This window comes from Symphodus melops (assembly GCF_947650265.1).
Source record: "Symphodus melops genome assembly, chromosome: 6".
Taxonomy (NCBI): domain Eukaryota; kingdom Metazoa; phylum Chordata; class Actinopteri; order Labriformes; family Labridae; genus Symphodus; species Symphodus melops.
Genome location: NC_136696.1, coordinates 19,906,963 through 19,931,582, shown reverse-complemented (window position 1 = coordinate 19,931,582; position 24,620 = coordinate 19,906,963). Strand labels below are relative to the sequence as shown.

The following is a 24,620-nucleotide window of genomic DNA, read 5'->3' as shown; positions in this document are numbered from 1 at the left end:
TGCCGCAAGAATTGCAACATTTCTTTTTCTCTGTGGTAACCAGAGGCTATCATGATGTACCTCGGTTCATGTGTGTCTTGCATCTTTCTTGAAATCTTATCTGTCACATGTTCATTTGTCCATGCAGTTTCCAGAGAAGCAGCCTGCAGTTTTTCATGTTTATAGTTTATTTATTTATATTTATGAGGTTTTCTTCATGATGCTATTAACTGATTATGGTTGCACTATAAAACTAAACCTTTCCTGTAAAAATATGGGGCTCCACTAAAGAGACGATCGTTAGAGCTTGAATTTACAAACTACACTGTAGACATGCACATGTAATATTTCTTCAGCTTTTTGCACATATAGTAGAAGGCCTGACAGTACCCCATGCCCAAACAAGGTTTGTAAGTGAATTATTTTTGAAGAAGGGTTAGCCCTTACGTTAACCATATCAACACTGTTGGATGAATTTGGATGCATACACACAGTATCTTATAACACAGTCCCAAGCTCTTGCGGGTAAATAAAGTTTGTTTCCAAAGTCTTGTGGAAAGCTTTCCCAGAAGACGGGTGGCTCATATAGTAGCAGATTAATGCTTATGGTTTCAGAATGAGATGTTTAGAAATCACATGTGCCATGTTCAAGAGTTTGATGAAATACTTTATTCAAGTTTCCATATACTTTAGGTTATGTGTATTTTCTAGTAAAAGTCAGTGACTAAACTAAACATGTTCTTTTTTCCCCCATCTTTATGTGTGTTTATATTATGTGGTCTGTTTGTAATTTAATGTGCATGGGTATGTCCTTAAAGCAACACTGTTTTTGGATTTCACCCTGATAATTTGAATATTATCACTTTTTTTATAAAGACCAATCTGCATTATCCATTGGCCCTTTACGGAGCATTCACTGAGCATTGTCCTTTTTCTTTTCTTCTATCTCAGGACTTTTTAAATGGCAGAAACGTTCAAGGGCATAATGAATAAAATACAATTAACCATGTTATTCAAACACTAATATTTATCCCAAGTCTGTCTAGAGACCCCCCAAAGTATGACAAAAGTCAATCCTCAGTTTTTTGTCTGCTCCACTTTTCATAAAATGTGTGCTCAAACAGGCTGTTTAGATTTTCCCTTTGTGACATCACAAAGGGCAGTAACCCCTCCCCACGGTGGCTGACACTCCCACAGCTAGGTGTTTGTTCTGCCCTCTGAGTCTGCCTTCTCACCATAAACAAATGGGCATGGAGTAAGGACAGGACTAAGGAAAGTCAACCTTTCTGGAAGGGCATGGTCAGACAGCTTATTTACATTTAAAGTTACAGACAAAGAAACTTTTCTGAGAAAGGCTGAAATAGAGGGATTTATAGTCATGATCAAATACAGGATCGGAGTGTATTTTTAAAAAAGAAACTTCACAGACACATTTTGAGGAGCTCTGAGAACTACTGTATGTAAACTGACCTTTCATTATTTGAAATCATTCTTAAACAAAGTATAGAATGAATGATTGAATACATTAAATAGTGCAAACGACTGCAGAGCACTTCATCCATTTTATTAAATTGATGTAATAAACCAGAGAACTAATACATAAGTCTGCAGCTGATGACTTCAGTTTATCCAACCTTCAGCTCGAAATGATATTGTTTACTTCACAGCTCTGCAAAATGTTTTGTTTTGTGTCTTCAGCTCTCCAAAGAAGTGTGTGGGCTGCGTCTGTCAGTGGCTTGTTTGACTCTGTTTGCACGATGACAGTGTGATACTTGAACAAGCTCTGTAAATGTAAGCACACTGAGCAGATTCTGTACACAAAACCGTGTCGCCTGCTCTCTTAAAGCTCAGCCCAGCCCAGCTGCGGGGCCCCAGCCATCGCCACTTATGGTGGTGTGAGTATAAACAAACACCTGGGTCTCTCCCCAGTCACCAGAACGCCACACTTAACACACACACACACACACACATGCTTAGACACAGAGTCACAGCTGCTTCTTCTGGCAGGGTTCGTACCGGTACAACAGGAGAGAACAGATAGTCTCTGGGTTTAGTTTTTTTGCAACTGAGTGGACTTTCTTCTGCGTAACACTTCATTTAAAAAGTGTTCACCCGGATGAGAGCCAGATGCTTTAAATGAAAAAGAGAGCTGTTAAGGCTTCAGTTAGCTGGCTCAAAGACACGTAAACAGAGCCCATGCCTACTGACAAATACATGCTGTTGTTTAAACACATCACATCATCTCTCAAAAAAAGAGGAGAAGGAGAGAGTTTTTGTTGTATAATTTGATAGTGTAACCTGTATTATTCGCACTAAGATAATGAAAATATAGGTTATTTTAGATTAGTTAAAATAACTGCACCAATCTTTGATGTAAAATGAGTCCTCTGTAAACTGAGAAGTAAAAATGGTTAAAAGCGGGAGAACACATGGAGGGAAGCATGGATGAAAATGAACACATGGCTTCAATTGCCTTCTCTCTGCTTCATCATCAAATCTGTACAATCTTAATTAGGACATTAGGCTCCTATTCCGTTTCTCCTCCTTTTTTTCCATCATGTCAGCTTTGGGTGACGTACAGCATTAAGAAGAAATAACACCAACTTCAAAGCTACAATATCTGCTTTTTTATCAGACAGACTCAGTTAAAAGAGGGCGATTGAATACCTTCCATTTTCCTCGGCCCAGGCCACTGTGCTGTTATCTGCTTCACGTCATCTGGCTGGAGAGTAGGTAGATTACTGGAAGCAGAAATAATGGCTGCTGTGTTTATCGTGGCTTGGACACTGGCCGTTTAGGCTTGGGACCAAAGGTAATCTGTCAACCCACTCTTGAGTGGCTGAGTATAAAACCTGAGAGCAAACTGCAGCAAAGAGGCCAGCCAAAGCTTATTGCATGACTCGATACATTAAGATAAGCAGCGTGGGCCGAGGAGAGGCAGCAGGACTGTTTTCAGAAAAAGCAGACAATGCTGCATTTTATACAGTTTTTTGCTTTGCAGGATAATTCGCTAGATTCTTTTTTTTCATAGGAAAGCTGAGGTGCTTGTGTCTGAGAGCTCGGGCATTCTTCTACTTAAAATAAAATACATTTTATATATATATATATATATATATACACACACATTATACGTAAAATACTGTATGTAACCTTTTACATTTGATTGCTCATGCAAAAAAAAAAAAGTCATTAAAGGATTCCAAAGAGCTTTCTGGAGTGGAAAAGATGGACTGATTAGTCTGTTAATAATCAATTCAACAATTAAATTACTTTACCATCATAAAGTAGAATTTCAATAATACATTGTTAATGCCTCTTTAATGGGAAAAGTTGCCCTTTTAGGGCTACATAGAACTACAAATGATGGGTCTATATTGGTTGCACATGAGTATTTGAAGCTCCCGCGGGGAGTCTTTAGCTGTTTATTAAATAGAATTCAATTAATATGAATGCCTTAGTCTCGACAAATGCACACAAGACCATCGCTTCAGCAAGTACATTGGTTATTTTTTAATAGCTCATTTTAATCTTTAACTGCTGCCACACAGCAGGTGTAAAACAGAGTGACTGCCTAAACAGCCTTTGTTCATATTTTCCACAGCAAAGATTCACAGTGTGTGATATGTTTGAGTGTTGAAAGACAGCAGGATCAGGGCTCCAATAGCCTAGCGATTATAGTTGCACCCCATGTACAGTACAGAGGCTCGAGTCCTCCAAGTGGGTGGGTTCAAGTCAGACTCCCTCTGGGTTTGTTATTCCAGGCTGTGTGTTCATATTAATCGGACGTCTCCTCCTTCAGCTTGTTTAGAGTGTTACTCAGAGGCTAAATGATGTTCCTTACATATTTCGTGTGAACCCCTCCGCCACGCATGAGAAGAGACAAGTTGACCTGCAGCTATTTAATTAAACTTTAATGTTTTAATTATGTGTTTTGTTAATTAATGTCTTGGGAAAGAGGGACACATCTGAAAAGATTTTTCTTTTTCTGCACCTTTTCATTCAAGATTTGAGATTTGAGATTTGTATTGAAGTGTTTTGTTTGGTCGAAGAATGAGATAAATGTACACAAATAATATGACTGACAGATTCTTCTTCTGCAAATGGGCATCTTTCTCATTTGCATTCAGTGGCGAAGGCTTCATGTTCAGGAGCTGAAACCTTTGTGCTGCATTAGCAGAACAGGACGAGTGTGGGCCAGTTCTTCAACTTTCATTAAAAGTAAACATTTTTAAGCCGATCTCTGCCTCGTGCCCAGACCCCCCTGACAATAGTGTAGTAACTGTTCACCCGCCAGACTATCAAACTATTTTATATTCCACACCTGCTAGACATTACACGCAGTACTCCATCCTGGGCCATGCAAACACAACAGAACTGTCTTTGTTGGGGCCTCAGGACCATTAGGCAGGGTGGGTACCGCTCAAAAGTGTTCAAGAAACAATTTATCAGAAGGAGATAGACACACTACAGGCCTTTGTGCTCTCTGTGACACCATGCCCTAACGGCAGGCATTTCCTGCCCTGTGAAAGCAGATTTTACAACATTTACGGCGAGGTATTTTAATTGGAACCACCTCCAGCCTGACGGAGGCCTCAGTGGAGAAACATGGAAAAGCTGTTGAGAGCAGCTCAGGAGGCTCCCCACGGTGTCACACAGCTTACCAACCATTCCAGGCTGGCTCCATAAGAATAATATTTGCTGTTTAATTTATTCTTCAGCCAATCATTGTGAATATTTTAATTGCTCGAGCGGTAAACTTTTTCTGTGTCTCACGCTGATTCTTCATAAATCTTAAAGATGGTGGTCTCAGTCAGTTTCTAATGAGTCATTTATATCTACGCCAGTCGGGCAACTGTTTCACATTTGTTTTTCTTGTTTATCCTCATTGCATTGTGTTAATGTGCGCATCCATTAAGTTCATTAATGAGTATTTTTCTTCGAGCATCTGTGCAGCGTCTGTTTGTGCGGGGACAGCACAGTAGGAATCCCATTAAGTTTTCTTTCTCAACAACTTCTGACGACTGGTTCGACATCCAAGACAGATGTGGTGAATGGCATTATTCCCAATTATTTGGCGAAGCTACACACACTTTGTGCCCTACAAACAAATACACGCTCTCTTCGGAATTAGTACCCATGCCATTTTTTATGATATTTACTGTATTGATTTCATGTCTGAACTACTTTTTAACATGTTGTTCTGCCAACAAAACCAGCAGAAATCTCATTACTAAGATCTCGAGTGTAATTCACGTATTACCATATCCATAAAAAAAATTCAACAGATTCTTTGCTTTGATTTGCAGATTGGTCAAAGATTGGACATTTGATTTGTCGATGTGTGATCCATAGATCAAATCCACCCAGATTATACTGTACGTTGCTTTTTGACAATGAAACCTTTCAGTGTGCAGCCTTTAGCATTGACAAACGCTGAGGAAACATAATTGAAGTTGCCTTCCTCTGATATATGCACATCACACATTGTGGATTTCTATAGAACATCCCCCTGTTTTCCTCTATGTCTAACGTGCTAAACCTTCTATCACAGCTGTGGGAGACCTTACATCAAACTGAGCCATGGAGAGGGCTCCATAGACAAGGGAGATAGGATACCCCGGCCAGGTATGAGCTCAGTCTGGCTACTTTCTTTCATAACTACTTCTTCATTTTATAAGCAGAGGAGTGTTTATAGGCATATTTGTTTTCTCACACTGTCTCTATTTCCCCCCACTACATGTCCATAACAATGTGCTGATGAAATCTGTTTTCTTCTGCTATCCTGCTTTGCTGCTGTAACACTGTAAATGTCTCAGTTTGTGAGATGAATAAAAATTATCTTATCTTATCTTATTTTATATTATCTTATTGTATCTTATGTTGGAGCCTATTAAAAAAAGTGGATTTATCAAAGCCATTGAGAAAAAGTGTAAACAGTACTAAACAGCTGCATAAACCCCAAAGGAACAATGACTATTCTGGGTCTACAGATTATCTGCTTATCTGTGTCTTGGATTATTATTTTTTTCAGTTAACCTTTATTTAACCAGGTTGGTCCCATTGAGATCAAGAACTTATTTTTCCAAGGGAGACCTGGCCAAGCCAGTCAACAGCAAAAACACACAGTTACAGATGGAGACACACAGACAGACAAAGTAAAATTTACAAAACACTTAAGTGTGCTTTAAAAAAGATCCATCTATGAGTCAAAAGTGGGAGCCAGTAGTTCAGGCAGTCAAGCTAAAGTAATCAGCATCCTGTGGAATCTGCTTCAGAGTCTTTCATTTTAAATTTAAGGACACCAGCTCCTTGAGTTTCAAGTCATTCTGCAACAGATTCCAGGCGGAGGGTGCAAAGATCTTTTCCCAATTTCTTTCCAAGTGTTTGGAACAGAGGGCATAAAAAGGTCCTGGGGACACAATGAATACTGTCCAGTAATTTTCTGCATGATAAACACACATAAATTGTGTGGAAGCAAACCAAGAATTGCCTTATATATAAATGTGAGACTATGGATTATCAGATTAGGCTATCATACCCGAGAGTACAACTCATGACTAATCAATTTTGTGATGTAAAATCAAGATACATGTAGTTTTTAGCTTTAGGTCTCAGGGCAAAAAGATCATCACACTTCACCCTTTTGGCACAGTATTTAGCAACCAGTCAGCATTAAATACAGCATTAAAATGCAGACATGACTGTTTTTTTCTGATGGTGTTAACACAAACGACTACTCACCTTCTCTGGGACTTCTAGTTTAAAGAAAGGCAGAAAATAATGAGTGATTACAGAAAGGGATTAGGGAAAGTGGATTAATGAGATGTGAATTAAACACCCCCTAAAAACTGACAATAAGCATCATATTAAAGAGATTATTAGAGGGGATTTTTCCTCTGAAGCCGCAGGGTGACATCTCTTTGTTTTTTCCTCTCCTGGCAGAGGACCAAGTAGTTGTGTCATCAGACTATGACAGCACCCACGAAGCCAACCACAGTGACAGCAGTGATGTAGCTCAAACAGAGGAGGACACAGAGGAGGGAAAAAACCCCGCCCAGGGCATCATCCTCCACCCACTAATATCTCCGGAGGTAAAGCAAGGACAGAATCTCTGCTAATACAGCATAACGCTGTGAGGCAGTAAATGTACAATTACACTGTTAAATTGTAGCATGCATTGTTTTTATTGCATCTATTTGTCTCACCACTTCTCATCATGTGTCACCTGTACAGGACAAACCCATTCTGGCTCCAGAACCTTTATTAATGGAGGACTTAGATCCCCTAATGAGTCAGCTAAACAATTGGAACTTCCCCATCTTCACAATGATGGAGAAAACCAATGGGAAATGTGGACGCATCCTCAGTCAGGTATGGCACATCAGAGTGCTCGAGAGGGAATGGTCAGAGGTTGGTCAGGGTGGAATGATTGATATATAGCAATATGATGCTCAAGATTTAATAACACTTCAGTAATAAGATGCTAAAATATAAGGAACTGCTTAGATTTGCATTGATAAATGAAAATGCTTGCATTGTGTTGATTCAAGCCTGGTGGTGTTTACAGTCTTTCTGACAGTAAGGCTTTTTTGTTGTTGTTGTTTTTAGGTCGCCTACAGGCTCTTTGAAGACACTGGCCTGTTTGAAACCTTCAAAATCCCAGTCAAAGAATTCATGAACTACTTCCATGCCCTTGAAAATGGTTACAGAGACATACCATGTGAGTTTGGACATTTCTGACCTTCTTTGTTGTTGATTTTGACAGATTTTAACTTTAACCTTTGTTTGCAGTTGTAATGGTTAAAAACAGTCACTAGAGGGAGATGTTGCATAGTTTTAAAGTGTTGGTCATGTATGCCTGCATGAAGGGTTTACAATATGACAAGCTGTTAGTTGACCAACAGTGCCTCCTGGTGGAGAACATTGCACACACTTATCAGATGTTTTTTGTTGTTGTTGTTGTTGCGTGTTCTGACGCAGATCACAACAGGGTCCACGCCACAGATGTTCTTCATGCAGTGTGGTACCTCACAACGCAGGCTGTGCCCGGTCTGCCTAGCCTCATCGCTGACCATAGCTCTGCCAGTGACTCAGGTGTGTCTGATTGTACAGGTACATACATGCAGATGTTTACTAAAGATAGAGTTGGTGTATTTGTGTCAGTGTGTCTGAGCATTTTTCTTTAATTTCTATCACTTTTTCTAGCTTTTAAAAGTAATTAATTACCTCTAAAAACGGACAATAGGTAGGTCAGACTTCGTGATTCTTTATTGTGCCTGCAGCATTACAGTGAGGGATCTCACTGTGAGAGCGTCAAACCTGCAGGAGAGCATTTTGTTATCATACTCATTCTTTGTTTTATCTTTCTCGGGCTTTTGGTACTTGTATTGACATTCCAAATACTATTTGAAGTCTAGAACAGCATGAAATTGCAGGCAGATTAGAGTTCCCGCTCACTTATATTTTCGTAACCTCATTTGTATGCCTTTCTAAGGCCATCCCTTTGATCCACATATAAGGGGATTTAAATTTTCAAGTGTGTGTGCTTCTTGGGTGTGTTAAGTCTTGATTGTGTGCATGTGTCTAAAGGTATGTACTCTTAAAAGTACAGTATGTATTTCAGTCAGTCAGTATGAGCTTGTGGAAATTTTGCCACCTGTCCTCACGCTGCCTGTTCCCCTGCGGCCAGACTCTGACAGTGGAATAACACACAGTCACATGGGCTTCCTGGTTTCGAAGACCTACACTGTGTCAGAAGACGGTTACGGCTGCTTGTCAGGACTCATACCTGCTCTGGAGCTAATGGCCCTCTACGTGGCTGCTGCCATGCACGACTACGACCACCCGGGCCGGACCAATGCTTTCCTCGTGGCCACCAGCGCCCCACAGGTTCTTATGCTATGCAGTTTACGGTGCCCAATCAGCATCAGATAAGGGTCAAAGAAGGAGGGAGTTGCATGTTTACTTTTGCAGACTCCGATTTTCTTTGTAATAAACAAGACAAACATTCGTAAAAGTAGCTATATGAAAAAACACATTATATCTTTTCATATTCCCTCATAACTTGAACAGTTATTCAGATTGTTAAGTAGGCTTTTTTTAAAAACTGAAAACGTGTGTTTGTTTTGCAGGCAGTGCTCTACAACGATCGATCCGTCCTGGAAAACCACCATGCTGCCTCAGCCTGGAACCTCTTCATGTCCCGGACGGAGTTCAACTTCCTTGCGAATTTGGACCATGTGGAATTCAAGAGATTTCGTTTCCTGGTCATTGAGGCCATACTCGCAACTGATCTGAAGAAGCACTTTGACTTCCTGGCAGAGTTCAATGCCAAGGTATTTCTACAAATCGAATTGTTCGACAGAAAATGCTGAACTGAAATAACTGTTTGAACTGAAGCGCTTTGTTAATATCATCATCATTCTCACATGTAATTCCTTAGTCTATATCTTTCCTAAGGAAAACAGGCCCCAAAATAAATCTTTCCAAAAAAAACAAACAAACTGCAGCTTAAAACTTCTGGGGTTGTTTGATTGTTTAACGGATGTTCCTTAAAAAGTATGAAGATAGAGAAAGATGAATTGTGGACATTGGTTACTGTAGTAATTGATGTGTGAAATAAATCCAAACAAAAACACAGTCATGACGAATAACTGCAAGTTAGCTTTTTGTTCCTGTGCCATGAGAGGATATTATTCAGAACAGTGTTTAATTGGATACACATTTTTTAATCTTCCTCAAGTGCTGAATGAGAAACTATAGCTCTTCTTTTGACAATGTTATGCCAGGTACTAACTAAAAGGCAACAATCTGCAAAAATACTATGAAATAATATATATTAGTTATCTATTTTCATTGCATGGGAACATTCCCGCGGTATAAAAGGGGGGTTTGGGTCGCTGCCAGCATATCAGCTTTGTGAGTCACATGTTCTGTGTAGGCTTTATTGAAGGAGAAATGTCCAGTGGTTTTCTAGGAACAAGGTCTTTATGTTGAGAACATTGCAGCTCACCGCAGTATGTTCCTGTCCAGTATAAAAAAACACAAAGCACCCTGCAGCTCTTCACTCACTCGTTTTATATGCAGACAGGATGTTGGCCTAAATGGCCTTAGATTGGAGAGTCTTAGGGTTTTCTATTGTCATTATTAGTACAGTGGTGGGGCTTCATGGCCAAGGCCTGCCAGCCAGTATTGCACTCATTAGCTGGGCAGTAAAAGTAACTGCAGTGTGTCCGACTGCAACTCACCCTGCTCTGCTCTTCCTGGAAGGAAAGGGGAAATTAGATTTCTGAAGTATCTATCCAGTTTGGCACTTGATCTCTTCGACTTCCTGAGTTATTAAGTGAGAAAGATAAGACTGTGGGAGGGACTCAGTGATCATTTTTCACTAAATATGAATCTAATGAAGGGAAAGTAGAAATACAAGTGTCATTAAAAAATTGTTGAGGTTGTATATTAATTTGTTTTAATCCCTGAGGAAAATGGTGGTTTTACTCTCTGGTATTGAGAGACATAGGCCCGAAACACTAACATGCAAAAACAGGACTTGTAGACATGCGTTAGTGGAAAGATGTCAGAGTGAGGCTGCTACACACCTGGCCTGTTGAGGTAGAGGTGCCTTGCTCAAGGGCACCTTAGCAGTACTCAGGACATAGCCTGGCACTTCTCCAGCTACCAGACCAACTTAGAAATTCCCAACCCAAGTCCCTACAGACTGAGCTACTGACGGCCCAACGTAATACAAGCTTTAACTGCTTTTATTTGGTGCTGCAATTATTGAAATAAACTGTTCAGTCACATAAAAAATTGCATTACTAGTAATCTTCAGAAACTGCAAGTGGACATGATTTAATAAAAGCATATCTTATTATGCACATAACCCTTTTATTTCATATTTAACATATTTAAAAAAAAGATTTGATTTGTGGAAGCTTCTCAGTCACACTCATATGGAGGGTATTCTGGTGGTGTTTTGCTTCTTCATCATTAATAAACTCCCTTCATAATATGAAGTAACAAACTTTGAGCCGCTGTTCTCGTTCATATTATTATTATAATACCAACATATCTACCGTCTTTGTCTGTGTTCATGTTTGAATATGTTAACGGTCAACATGTTTGATTCTTATTACCTCAGGTGGGGGATGATCCATCCACGGGTATTGATTGGTCGAACGAGAACGACAGGTTGCTGGTGTGCCAGATGTGCATTAAACTGGCCGACATCAATGGGCCTCTGAAGTGTAAGGAACTGCACCTGCAGTGGACAGAGGGCATTGTCAACGAGTTCTATGAGCAGGTGTGTGAAGCGACTCTGATGGGAACTTAGACCTCATTTGTATTTGTTCAACTGAAGATCAATGTGCTGTCATGTTTCCATTTAGGGGGGGAACACCTGCACAGATACACCACAGTCCCATACACTTATCTGCAATAATAAATCATACTGAGGAGTCAGTGTTTTAACTATTGAAGTCATTTGAATTATTATTATTTTAGTGTATTTATATATATTCTTCATAATGTATTATGTACCTTTAACTGAAACATTATAAATGCTTAGCAGAATAAATATTGCTCATCGCCATATAAAGACAGACAAATAAGTGGCAACAAGATCTGACCCATGACCTTTTTTGTTAAAAAGCTTAAATGAATAATAACAGCTGACTTACATTTTTACATTTCCCCCCTCCCCATGGTGCAATGTAGATAAAAAAGGTACGGTAAATAAAATAAAACAAGGTAAAAAAGATAAATAATATTTACATTAATAAAACCTAAATGTGCAAAAAGTACAAAGTTAAATAAAATGGAGTATAAAACAAGATCATAAGATAATTGAAACTTTTGCATGCGTGCAATGTGCAATAAGTGACCAGGGTTCTGTTTCAATGTTCAAATAGTAGGAGGTTCCAATGTTCAGTGTTCATGGGGGCAGTGAGGAGGGAAGAGAGGGAAGAGAGGGGAGAGAGTTCAGCTTCCTGACAGCTTGGTGGAAAAAGCTGTTTCTCAGTCTGGTAGAGCCGGCCCGCTGGCTGCGGTAGAAAAACAACAACCTTAGAATTGCATTTTTAAAAACAAGTTGACAAAAACAGAAAACATTTTAAATCAATAAAGGCAGACAATATACAAAAACTAGATGTGATAAAATATATACAAAGATATCTAAAGTGCAGGTTACTTTGCAGTAAAGTTAAGTGTTTGCCAAAAAAGTGAATAATCACAGCTATGTTTTGATATGTTCTGTTTTAATAAAATCATGTGTCATCACAGCTTTATTTTTGAATGCAACATTTTGAAGTTTACCAGTACAGTAAAGTTAAGTCAATACAACAACTCTGACCTAAATTCTACTTTAAAGCCTTGTATTATTTCATGCATCTTATTTATGAATGGGTCAAAACTTAAACAGTCAAAGCGCTTTATTAATAAGCTATAATAAGTGTTCAACTCCATTTTTATTGAACAGCATGACTAACTTTTTGTCTTTCACAAATACGAACATGAGAAGTTCTGACTGTCAGAAACACAAGTAAACAAAGGGAAGTAAAACACTGATAGACGTGACTTCTATGATACTACGTTAGAAAAATATTATTACAGCCATTATAAAAGCAGTGTTTATGGAGGAATTGTTGTATTGAATACTGTTAAATTGCATTCGTACTAAAGTGGCCACTGAATGTACAGGCTGCTATAACAAACAGGATGTCGTCCAGCATTCAGCCTATAAGGCCACCCTCAGCGACCTTTGTAACAGTATGTCCCTTGGCACTGACTGGGTGCCAATCTCTGCGGATAATTGCATCAGGGTCAAGCTCCGATCCTTTACGTACCCTGCTCCTTCAGCCAGGGGACACAACCATCTTGTTGAAGGCCACTCAGCAGCCTATTTGAGGAGAAACAGAGCGCTGGAGAAATGTTCGTCATTGTCAGCAGTTGTAGTGCTGCTGCTGGTTGTGGTGATGTATGCAAGCTACCAAGGCAACTGTCTGTCATTCAGCAGCAGCAGCCCCTGATTACAGCTGTGAGTGAGCGACAACCTTGAAAAAAGCAGCAGAGCTATACAGCACCTCCTCTGTACAGAACATGCTTAGGCATGTATACAAAGCATACACTCACACAAACACTTTGTCATGGATGAAGAAACATGTCGACAGAGCCCCTCGGGAGGACATTTGTTCACCATGCTGAAAGGCTTTTTTAAATTGATTATGGTGTGTGAGCCTTGATGTGGGTGTCGAACATCAGTATCATAATAGTGGATACATCTGTGGGATTCAAATATTCACACTGTACAGCTGCTGGGAGTCCCAGTGAGCAATATGAATATTTGTTTATTTAAATATTCATCATGTATTTATTTGGACAGCTCAATCAGAAGAGGTGTCACCATCAGGCATTCATTATACAAAGCTAACTTTACAAAGCCCATCTGTGTAGTATGTTGTCATTGTGACAGCACCCCTCCTCATGTTTTCAAACCACTCGTGTCCGTTTATCTGTCAGGAAATTCTATGACGTTGCCTATGCTCCAGATATCACATCTTTGGATTAGTCTCTAGCATTATTAGCTGTACTGTGCAGGAACAAAGACTTTCCACTGTATAGTGTATGGGATTACACTTTGGGGTTAGTTACCAAGGCAACCAGGAAACCTTGCTATTGCTGCTTTTCAACCCCTTCCATACAGATTTCATATACAGCATGCAAGATTCTGAATTTCATAGACAGTAACTCAGTGAAATTTTAAATGAATGTCCTGAATACATGAGAAACAAAGATGTATGCAGGTCACTTACTTTGAAGTTAACTGATTGCTGTCAGCAATATCTGTCAACAAATCAGCTAGATATGAAAAAATGTTTGTCACGTGTTTATTTACGGAGGAGAAGACAATGCAACATGTGCTTAAAAGATAAAAAGTAGGAACTTGATTTAAAAAAAAAAAAGACCCTGAAGAGTAAAGTAAGTTCTTCAAGTGATGAACACATCAAGGCTATTTTTCCATTCTAATATTCCACCCTTCCCAAATTGCTGTTTGCTGTTCAGAGTCCAAATGACACAGGTCCTTCAAGGATATTCCTCTGGAAGTAAAAAAAAAAAACCCTTTCAGCAACATAATGTCCACAACTGTCCCCACAATATGTCTCTTTTCTCTTGTTTAAGAGTATTAAATGAAAGACTTCTTTGAAGGAAATTTATTAAGAAATTGAAAAACTGACTAATGAAATGTTTCCTCTCATTTCAACTTGACCACAAAAAGATCATGAATTTCACTATCTGCACACAACATGTGTGTTACATGACAGACATGAACAAGGGGTTGTTTTGGGAAGGTGGGGTATGGATGAGGGGGTTATGATCGCAGTCTGGTTGATGCTGGTTTAGTTGCTTTCACTAAGTAGCTCAGGTGTGAAGTGGTCTTTGCTTGTCATGGTGAAAAACAGGTATAAGGTCGGTTTTAAGGCTCTTCTTTTGTTACATCCTTTCAACATGTGCTGTAACATAAATCATCACATTCTTACTCAAAAAATTCAGACTTGTTGGATGAAAGCTCGACATCATCCTGCTTATTCAGTCCGGTCCAAGTGACATATCTCTTTTGGAATGGGCTATTCACTGAAATCAATCAATCAATCATGTATATATTCAGCTAATAATTATTTGGCACTTATTTGGGTTTCAATTTGCAGGGAGATGAAGAGTCCAGCCTCGGCCTCCCCATCAGCCCCTTTATGGACCGAGCAGCACCACAGCTAGCTAAACTCCAGGAGTCGTTCATTACACATATCGTGGGACCGCTGTGCAATTCCTATGACTCAGCATTCCTCATACCTGGACGATGGGTGGAACCCAACCCAGAGGCAGAGGAGCCGGACATAACGGAGAATGAAGAGGAGGAGGAGGAAGAGGACACTGCAGAAGAAGACGCATCAACCTGCTCAGAAGCATCACGTAAGTACTATGGTCTTAAACAAAGCTGTAAGCATGAAGTGGCGGTGATGCTGAAAGTAAAATCATGAGAAACATACTGCAGGATGTTAACAGCCCTATGAACAATGGGAAGAAACTAGCCTGGTTTTGTTGCATATAACCAGTGTTGTGCACACCACTGAAAATTAGTAAATAGTTACTACTATCAAAGTGAGTTATTAACAGTGTTACTGCTTTTTGAAAGTCACTGGTTACTGAAAAAAGTAACCTGAGCGCTACTGTTTTTGCTTCAATCCTAATATGAATGTTGATATAATTAATTAGTGTTGCTGTGGCAGAATGGGGCTGTGATAAGAGGTAGGTATTTAACCGATCAGATCTCTGAAGGAGACACACTCATCCGTTAATTTGAAACACGGCACAGACAACGTACCTGTCTCTCAGTCTGTTTATCTGTCTGTCTATCTTACTGATGGTGGTGCAGGTGGTGTTGTAAGTTTTCCTTTCTGCACATAGGCGACAACTTACTGCTCTATTTTTGTTCTTTAACTAGAGCATGAAAAGGTAAAGTTGATATTTCCCAACACTGCATACATCATATCTATTGAATAATTGTTAGATGGGGTTTTTTCTGCTGTTTATGTTTAACAATAAAATCGCAAAACAGACTATGAATTATCTTTCCGGTTTATTTCGGCTGAGGTCAGATAACAACGCAAAAGAACACAATCATTGACAATTGCTAGGTCACAAAGTTTCTGTTAACAAACTTAAAGATTACATGCTGCTAGAAGGTACAGCCTACACATACTTTACTACTTACTACTACTACTACATCTCTCTAAGGCGAGAAAGAAGACATCACCTTGACTCCTAAACGTCAGACATACATTTCATTCTTAGCAAACCTCTTACAACAGACAGTTGACTCCAATCCAAACTCTGCTGCTATTAGAAAACTTTACCGAGATATAGTTACAGCTACTCAAACGGAGAATAAATACTTTTAGGGCCTGATTTACTAAACATTTGCGTGTATTAAAACGTGTGCAAACTTGATATCACAAGCAAAAAATGTGGTTAGGTTAGGAGGTTAGGAGGAGACATACGCACAATAAAAGACGTGTTTACGTGTTTAAATGACAGAAAAATAAATGGTATGCATTTATTTTTCATCTTGCTTCAATAATAGTTTAAAAGAAACACGGTGATTACACTATAACTGACTATTCACAGCCTTTTGCATTCTGAAGAATTTCAACATTGACACATCCTATTTCCCTCTTCTCGCCAACATTACATTTTAAACTGGGCATTTCCTTTTCTCGAGTTGCGTTCCAGAAAGCTTCTCCAGAGCGCGCTCGTCTCTTCACTCTGCTGCTGCGCTGTGGGATGCTTGAATGGGGGGGCTCACCATGCTTGTACCCCCAACTTCAGTACCTGTTGCCATAGCATTTATGTCCAATCAGACACAGCCCTGACCAGCTTCTGGTGCACAACGATGGCATGAGTGGCACACACACTGCGCACCAGTGCCACAGAGGACTCGCACCTCGTGCGCAATGTATGACAATTCATTCAAAAGAGGGAGGAAAAAAAGGAGTTTAATACCAAGGTTTTCTTATAAACCACATTTTCCTTTTGTTATATTCATATTTATCTGCTATTACACTACTTGAAAATACTGGACGTTCATTTGCCTCTCACTAATACCTATTTTGCGCTTGCAGTCGTCCTGCTTTCCGTTCAAACTCTCTGTGACGTAAACCAGTAGAACACGCAAAAGCCTGACAGAAATACTACCGCCTCCACAAGGTTTGACACCTGACGTCACTCACGCAAATGTTCTTAGTAAATCCCCCGCAAAACGCCAAACGTGCAAACTTTTGCAATGAACACACAATTTAGTACTCTTTAATTGAGATCTTAGTAAATCAGGCCCTTAGATGGTAGACATATTTAAATGATACATTCACAAAGTTACCAAGATGAACAAATTTATGACAAGTCGTACGAACCTGGCCTTAAACAGCTTTCACCTTTGCATTGTTTATATTCTGTCCCTTGAATTACAACTACTGAATTGTCCTATTGTAAAAGACCAGTGGAGTTCAGGACTAGATAATGAAGCATCTCACCAGGAAACTTTTTAGATAAATGTGAAGTAAGGCCTGACTCTAGCCATGGAGTAATACAGAGCATATAGTTTGTTTGTAACTCAAACAACATATCCTTCCTCCAGTGTTTCATATTTATATCAATTACAATGTGATCGTCAAATGAAGGAGCGGGGCTCTGCTATGATGCAGTTAGTTGAGCAGTTACCAATTTAGTGAAGGGACACCTGGTTTAACCTTGACCCCTTGGTGTATCTCTCTTCCCAGTATTTCATGTTCATGTCACTCTTTACGGGGAAGAGGGAATGGATGTACATTATAACCAAAAAAACCTTGATTGTTAGTGTCAATACAATACAAAACATAAAACAACAGGCCAGTCGTGTGTAACTGTTCAGACAGTGTCTTTGATTTCTGATGAGTGGCTACAGTTGTAAGTGTTTTTACTTCAGGCTTACATTGTCTAAAAAAAATAATTCAGGACTTAGTTATCAAATGAATTCTTTTTTTCTTTTCTTTTGTAGAGAAAGCAGCCCCCAAGAAGAGGAGGAAAGCCTTCTGCCAGATCAAGCAGCACCTGATGGAAAACCACGAGATGTGGAAAAAGGTGATCTTAGAGGAGGCCTCCAAACAGGGCCAGGGAGCAGAGTCAGTCCATTTAAACAATGTCACTGAGCCCATCCTCGCTATTCACGAGGAAGAGGAGGAGCCAGGCAGCAGAGAGGAGGTGGTGGAGGGAGAAGATCCAGAGGAGGGAGTGGAGGAACCAGAGTGGCCTGTATCCCTGCAGGAAGACACCGAACCCCCACAGGAACTAGAGGATGAGGACCCACAGTGAAAAGGCTCATGGGAAATATGGAGTCGGTCAGGGCGAGGACGTGAAGACGTATTTCTTGTTTTCTTATCCTATTAAATGACTCCTGTTTTTTTGCCAGCACGTCACTTAGACACAACACTGTAGATGTTTGGGAAATGTGTGCCTATACAGAGAAAAACAGGGTGGGAAAATTTTGTGCTTTTCACATTTTATCTGAATATCTGGTTGCACCAAACATTTAAAGGAGCTTTACATAATGCAATACAGGACTATTACTTGTGTACCTTGGGATACAGACTCTTTTTGCTACTGTCGAGAGAAGAGAAAGACTGATGGTACAGACCTCAACCCAGCGTGGTAATACTGGACTGCAGACATTTGCTGCCAATTTATACATAATTATTTTCTGAATGCAATTATATGTAAACACCACAGTTACTCGTTCTTGTGTTTCAATTTTAGCAAGAGTTTTTGAGGTCTTTCATGGGCCATAATATGTATGTTTTTATATATATATATATATATATATATATATATATATATATATATATATATATATATATGGATTATAAAAGGAGCCAATCACAGGAGGGAACTTTGGCGCATCTTCTTCCTTTCAACGTCTGCCAAAATGAATCACTCACCCAAAGGCTTAGCACGCAAAATCAAATATTTATGCATTTTATGTTCAATATTTGTTGCCAAATGAAGTTTCTTATACCTAAAGTGTTACCATATTATCAAGGAAAGTAGAGGCTACTGATTGTGTGTGTGTGTGTGTGTAGGTGTGTGTGTGTGTGTGTGTGTGTGTGTGTGTATGCGTGTGTGTCAGCCTGTTTAACATGTCTTCTTCAGAGGACACAAAGCATACATTAAGCAGATTATTTGTTTGTTGAGCCATTTCTGGTGTCCACTACTAACATTAATCGAGTCATGAAGGGTTGACCACCCCATAAATGTTGTTGTTCAGAGGTAAGCACTGAGAGACCAAACAATTGTGATAAGTAGTAAGTCTATGCTGCAAAGTATACAACATTTACACCAACAAAGCCAAAGTGATTAACATGGTGGGGAGAATACAGGTTATCATTTATACACAGAATATTATTCAGAATTGTGTATCAAACAATACTGATTAATCAATAAGTCAATTAATCAATACAGTGTCCTCTGTCTTGTCAGTGTGCTGTATGATACTCTATACTTGTTCTCATAAGTTAAAAAACCCTGCAAATAACTCAATACGATAAGATGACAGGGTTAGCAGCAAAATGTTATCATCCCGTTTTGATAATGGGAATATAACTGCATAGGAAGTACAATGCTAGTATACACTTTTAAGACATTGTAAACTTTGAATGTCAATTTCTTGGGTTATTGTTTTGTTTTTGCCTCACAATCAAACTCAAATCAAAAACATGGGCAGTAAATGTGGTTAATTTAAGATTCAGATTAGATCCATTAAATTGACTTAAACCAGATATACACATTTAGGTCTTGCATAAGACAATGTCCCATTCACCAATAATATTACTAATATGAAGAAAAGAAGATGCCTTAAAGTGACAGAGGCTTGTGTCAGTGATCAGTTGATTGTTCTTTCACTGGCATGCAAGCTCTCAAAACAAACCAACAACAATAAATAAAACACAACAGAACTTCAGTTATAATTACATAAATGTGCATTTCATGCATGTGTGCATTAATTAATAATTAATCCAGTCATTTCAATGTTTAAATCAATACTGGCGGGTCTGATCTGCGGCTCCCTTCTAGCATATTCTACACCCCCCCCCCCCTCCCAAGAAAGTGGTCACTTAAGTACTTGTGCAATCTATAAAAGGAGTATCCTTCTGCCATAAAAGGCAATGTTTCTAAAATATACAATATACTTTGTAATTAGAATTAAGCAGGATGCATGATGGGGAACAAAACATAAAGGAAAGCTTCGGTGTAGCGTCTTATTGCTAGAATTCACATGATTGTCACTGCTTTCATCCCCAACCCCAAAACACATGTAGATACCCAGTCACACATCCAGCTGCTCAGATGAGGTTTAGGATGCAAATGATCCCTCGTGAATGTCCCACTTTTCTTAAATAATTCACATCCACATAGACAATGTATTTGAGGGGCCATAAGTAGATCATGAGTTAGTGCAGTCCTCTACACTGAGTTGGCGTGTCTACTCTCTGTCACACTGTGCAGTGAGGCAATATGTAATGAATTATCCACCGCTAATCTTGTCGAGTTCTCATGACCTACATGCACATCTGAAATCTCTTAAGCGCTGGTATCTCGTCTCACACTGTACCGCTGCTCACCTCTGTAATCTTGTCTCATTAAACTTAACTGAAAATGAAGAGCACACATGTTGGCCTATAGCGAGGACAAGAGAGCGCAATAACATCATAAGATACATGTGTAGAACATCATGTCCCTTTTTTTTTGCAGACACTGCATTAACATACTCGATCACAACACAATGTTCCAGACTGCAGTGAATTGGGAAGTACATCCATAGTGGGCTGTTTACTGCTGCCCATGATGCTGCTATAGTGTGGAGGGGGGAATAAACTGCAGTTTAGGCCGCATGAGCTGAAGATAATTGGTCCACCCACTGATTGGAAAGGCATTAGACAGAGAATCATTCTCCAAACCCCTTTGTATGACCAAATTTATTTGAAACCACTGAACCAGAACAACTTCTTTTCTTTGGGTGCTGTCTCATTTGCTATATCCTGCATACAACATGCCTGCAGTTTTTTGTCCTCCACAAACAGTGAATACTTTTTATTTAACTTGTGTAAAAACTTAATGAGATAGAACTGGTGTTATGTAAGCAAGCTATTCAATACAAAACAGATCCCCATTCTGTTATTTTGTTAAATAAGCAAAAAAGGCTGAAGACAATGCCCGTAATACAAACCCATCAGCCCCTACAAGTTTTAATCAAAAACATGAGATGTCTCTTCTAACATTCATTTGAGAAGTTGGCTCTAAACTCCAACTCCATTCTCTCTTCTCAATATTGTAAGTCAGACTGTAAACAAAAGCAATGCACAGAAAATAACATTTTGGTTGAAAGATATTTTTGGGTAACTACTGACTACATTGGAAGCCACAAAACGTTAGCCAATGCATCTCGGGAATATACATATATCATCATGAGATCATGCCAATAGATTTCTCAGATTGATACAACACAACAATGTTCATGAAAGTGATCCTGGCTTAAAAAAAGAAAAAAAAAAGAAAACTTCCTATCCTAGTTTCTATCTGAGCTTTTAGGTTGTAGAATTAACTCCATCTGTCATGTGCTATGAAAGTGTAAATACAGTATACAGTGTGTGTGTGTGTGTGTGTGTGTGTGTGTGTGTGTGTGTGTGTGTGTGTGTTTGTGTGTGCGTGCAAGAATTCAAGGTAATGTGTGTCTAATTAAATTCTTCCATTGGCCTCTCTGATGTGACTGTCCTATTTTCGGCGAACTCTCCCTGTTTAGTAGAGTAACTTTTAGCTCCTTTTACTGACAGGTGGAGGTGATGAAATAATGATGGGAGAAGTTATAAGCAGTAAATTAGTTCTCAGATGAAATTGTTATTCACAGAAGTTCCTATAGCATATCTCTCCTTGTGCTTCCTCTTTGATCTGAACTGCTCGTCCTGCACATCAGAGACCCTCACTAGCAGCAGCAGCAGTAGTAGTAGTTGAAAATTATCACACAATGTCTCCCAGCTTTATAGCTAATGGGAGTCTAACAGTATGCTGATGATGAAACTCTTTAAGTGTTGAATTTGTATGCATTGTCACATCAGTCTTAATTCAACACATGCATTTGAGCTGAAACAGTTTATCAGTTTTTATAGTGTACTTTTCACATTTTAACTGGTTTGATTTGATTGTCATAGATAATCACACTTGTAGCATAATTGTAACCATGGGAAAGACACAAGCTTTACAATTATGTAAAAAATGAAATGAGATGTGTATTTTTATAAAGCTGACACATGATTAAAATATTACGTTCTTCTCACTAGTTACTTGCACTTATACACTACATGTACCAATACTTACACGGGGAAGAATTTGTCCAAATACACAGTATTTGTCAACTTCAAATAATTACTTTTCTCGCAGGTTGATGCTCCATTTTGTACAATATACATATATGCTGTACAGTGAAGAAATTTTAAAGCTACAAAAAACTCTTTTAGATATACATTATTTATTTTTACCATTTTGTAATTTAGACACTATACTGTAGCTTCAATATTGCCAGACTTACTGGAAGTGCCTATATTGGTATTATGTATCATACAGTGAACATATTTGAAGATCATTAGAAGTTGTCACAAACTGAACCATGTGGATGTTGTAATGTGAATACATTGAATTACAAGACTATAATTTCTGTCGTATCATTGTGTCTTTTGTGCGTTTATATTTCATATTTAATTATTATATTCAAAATCCACACAGGTCATCACGACACAATGTCAAGTACTCATACTGACTTCTTTCTGTGATTGAACTGAGACTAAATTTAAAGTGGTTTCATCATTTGAAAGTTATTAATGGGCAAATCCTAATACACTCCACTAAAAGTATATATATATATATATATATATATATATATATATATGTATAGAGAGAGAGAGAGAGAGAGAGAGAGAGAGAGAGAGTGCTATATAAATAAAAAGAAAATGTGTACTCAAGCAGGCTGTCTAGAGATTTTCCCCTTATGACAACACAAAGGGAAGTAAACCCCCACCCCCAGGTGGCTGACACTCCCACAGCTAGGTGTTTGTTCTGCCCTTTGAGTCTGCATGACCACTGCTAACAATTGGGCATAATGCAAAAAAGCCCTTGCCACCCAACTTGTGAAGAATGAAAATATTATTTGACTTTTAAATAATATAATTTATTATATTTTCCTTGTACAGTGAAGCTAAAGAAAGCCCACACACATAGACAAACAGTTGTAACAGATTGCAGTGGTGAAGAACTTCAGGAGTTACAACACCAAGCCATTTACAAAAGGTACTGCTTGTACTCATACCTAAAATTTTGTTTATACTCCCAAATATTCCTAAATTGCTGCAATCTAGCGTGTGTAAAATTAAAACAATAAATCACAACACAAGTTGCTGACATTGATAAAACCTTGCTAAATTAATGGTAATGCTGTTTTTTATTATGTATGTTTTATAATGTTTATACTGTTGGTATCTATATGCTATGGATATAAGCATAGATACCAACTCTCTAGGTAGAGAGTTTGCAGCCAATATAGGCATCACATATACAACATATTTACTGTTATTGTGATGTTTTGTGTTTTGTCTTTGCTCTTTTCAGGGTGCTATATCAAATAAACTTGAGTTACTTACACACAAATCATTCTTCATTCAAATGAATCTGTTGTTGTCCCCTCTTCTATGCTTTTGGAAGGTTAGAGCAACGTGACATTGCTTTGACTGCGTTGAAATAACAATCGTGCAACATCAATGTCATCAAGAAGTCTGTTTCTGCTTTAGCATGGCATTAGTGCTTCCTTTGCAACCTTACTGTGTCATGTAGGTGAGCATGAACCAGATTCAATTGCTCACTATCATGTCAGACTATGACACTTAAGCAACTGATTAAAAGAGTAGACTCAAAAGCATTCTGGTATGGTAGAAAGTTAACAAATAAGCTGATTATAACTTTACAGTTACAAATGCAGATAAAGTTTTAGGGTTAAGTCTGGTTGGGAACAAGTGCAAATGTGCCAGAATAAAGAAACACTGCATTGCTGACAAGGAAGAACATAAACTGTCATGCAGCTGTATGAACTGGGACTGGTGGGAGATTCTAAAAGCATCTGGTGGACGGATGGAGAATAGTAATGTAGGTGACTGAAGGGATGGGAATATGGTCGAGGGTAGAGAGAAAGAAGCAGAATTGGCAGGACAGAACTTTAAGAGTAGCTTTAAAAAAAAAAAAATTAAAGATGGAAACTTTTCATTTTCCTGAAATGTAACAACGTCACATTCTGGGCCTGCCTGGTCGCCGCAGATGGCTGTTCACCAGGCTGCTTCTGTTCTAGGTTTCTGCAGGTTGGAAGGACTTTTACTTTATCACTCTGCCCTGGGCTTGCTTATGATGAATTAGTATGAGATCTTTATAAATGAAAGTTAAAAAAATCAGTCTAGATCTGCCATATGTATCACATGAGAACGTGTGTTAATTGGCGCCATATAAAACAAATTATTTACCATTATCATGACAGCCAAGTGGAAAATAATGTATCAAATTAAAAGCATTTGTCATCAACAAAATGGCCTTATTGTTTTTATAGTGGAAGTTCAATTGTACAGTACATGATTAGACTACACTGGGCGGCTGTGGCTCGGTGGACGAGTTGGTTGTAGCAGCCTCTGTCATTAGTGTGTGAATAAGCTTTGAATGGGTGACTGTGACATGAAAAGTAGCTGTAAGAGTAGAGCACTAAAAAAGCACATACAAGTCTATTTACATTTACTACACTGGTATTACTGTTTCTATGTTATAGCTGTTGGAGGTGAAGATAATTTAATTTAAAAAAGAGCGAGTTCTAGACCTGATCTTTTATTAAGTTTCTTGAAATAATGTGTTATGATGGTACTGTTTGATTGGTTGGTTGGTTGAGTGATTGATTGATTGATTAACTGATTGATTAATTATATTCTGACCATGTTATTGTGCAGAGTAAAGAACTTCAATGCACTCTTTAAAGCTCAAATCTT

At 38.7% G+C, this 24,620-nt stretch overlaps 2 protein-coding genes across 3 annotated transcripts in view; both read left to right on the top strand.

Annotated features, from left to right (window-relative positions):
• Nucleotides 1-18,377, top strand: part of LOC306825091 (cGMP-inhibited 3',5'-cyclic phosphodiesterase 3A-like) — a 68,206-nt gene extending 49,829 nt beyond the window's left edge. The window contains exons 5-14 of one of the 2 annotated variants that reach the window (XM_079345616.1): nt 5,531-5,604; nt 6,922-7,070; nt 7,213-7,350; nt 7,588-7,699; nt 7,960-8,073; nt 8,669-8,868; nt 9,111-9,314; nt 11,117-11,278; nt 14,679-14,940; nt 17,561-18,377. In XM_079345616.1, the coding sequence (XP_079201742.1) occupies nt 5,531-5,604; nt 6,922-7,070; nt 7,213-7,350; nt 7,588-7,699; nt 7,960-8,073; nt 8,669-8,868; nt 9,111-9,314; nt 11,117-11,278; nt 14,679-14,940; nt 17,561-17,874 (1,729 nt within the window). In that variant the 3' untranslated portion in view covers nt 17,875-18,377. Of the gene's footprint in view, nt 1-5,530; nt 5,605-6,921; nt 7,071-7,212; nt 7,351-7,587; nt 7,700-7,959; nt 8,092-8,668; nt 8,869-9,110; nt 9,315-11,116; nt 11,279-14,678; nt 14,941-17,560 lie in introns of both variants that reach the window. The other variant, XM_079345615.1, reaches the window with a different exon arrangement.
• Nucleotides 1-24,620, top strand: part of parietopsin — a 150,445-nt gene that overhangs the window by 3,301 nt on the left and 122,524 nt on the right. The gene's annotated exons all lie outside the window — the stretch shown is intronic.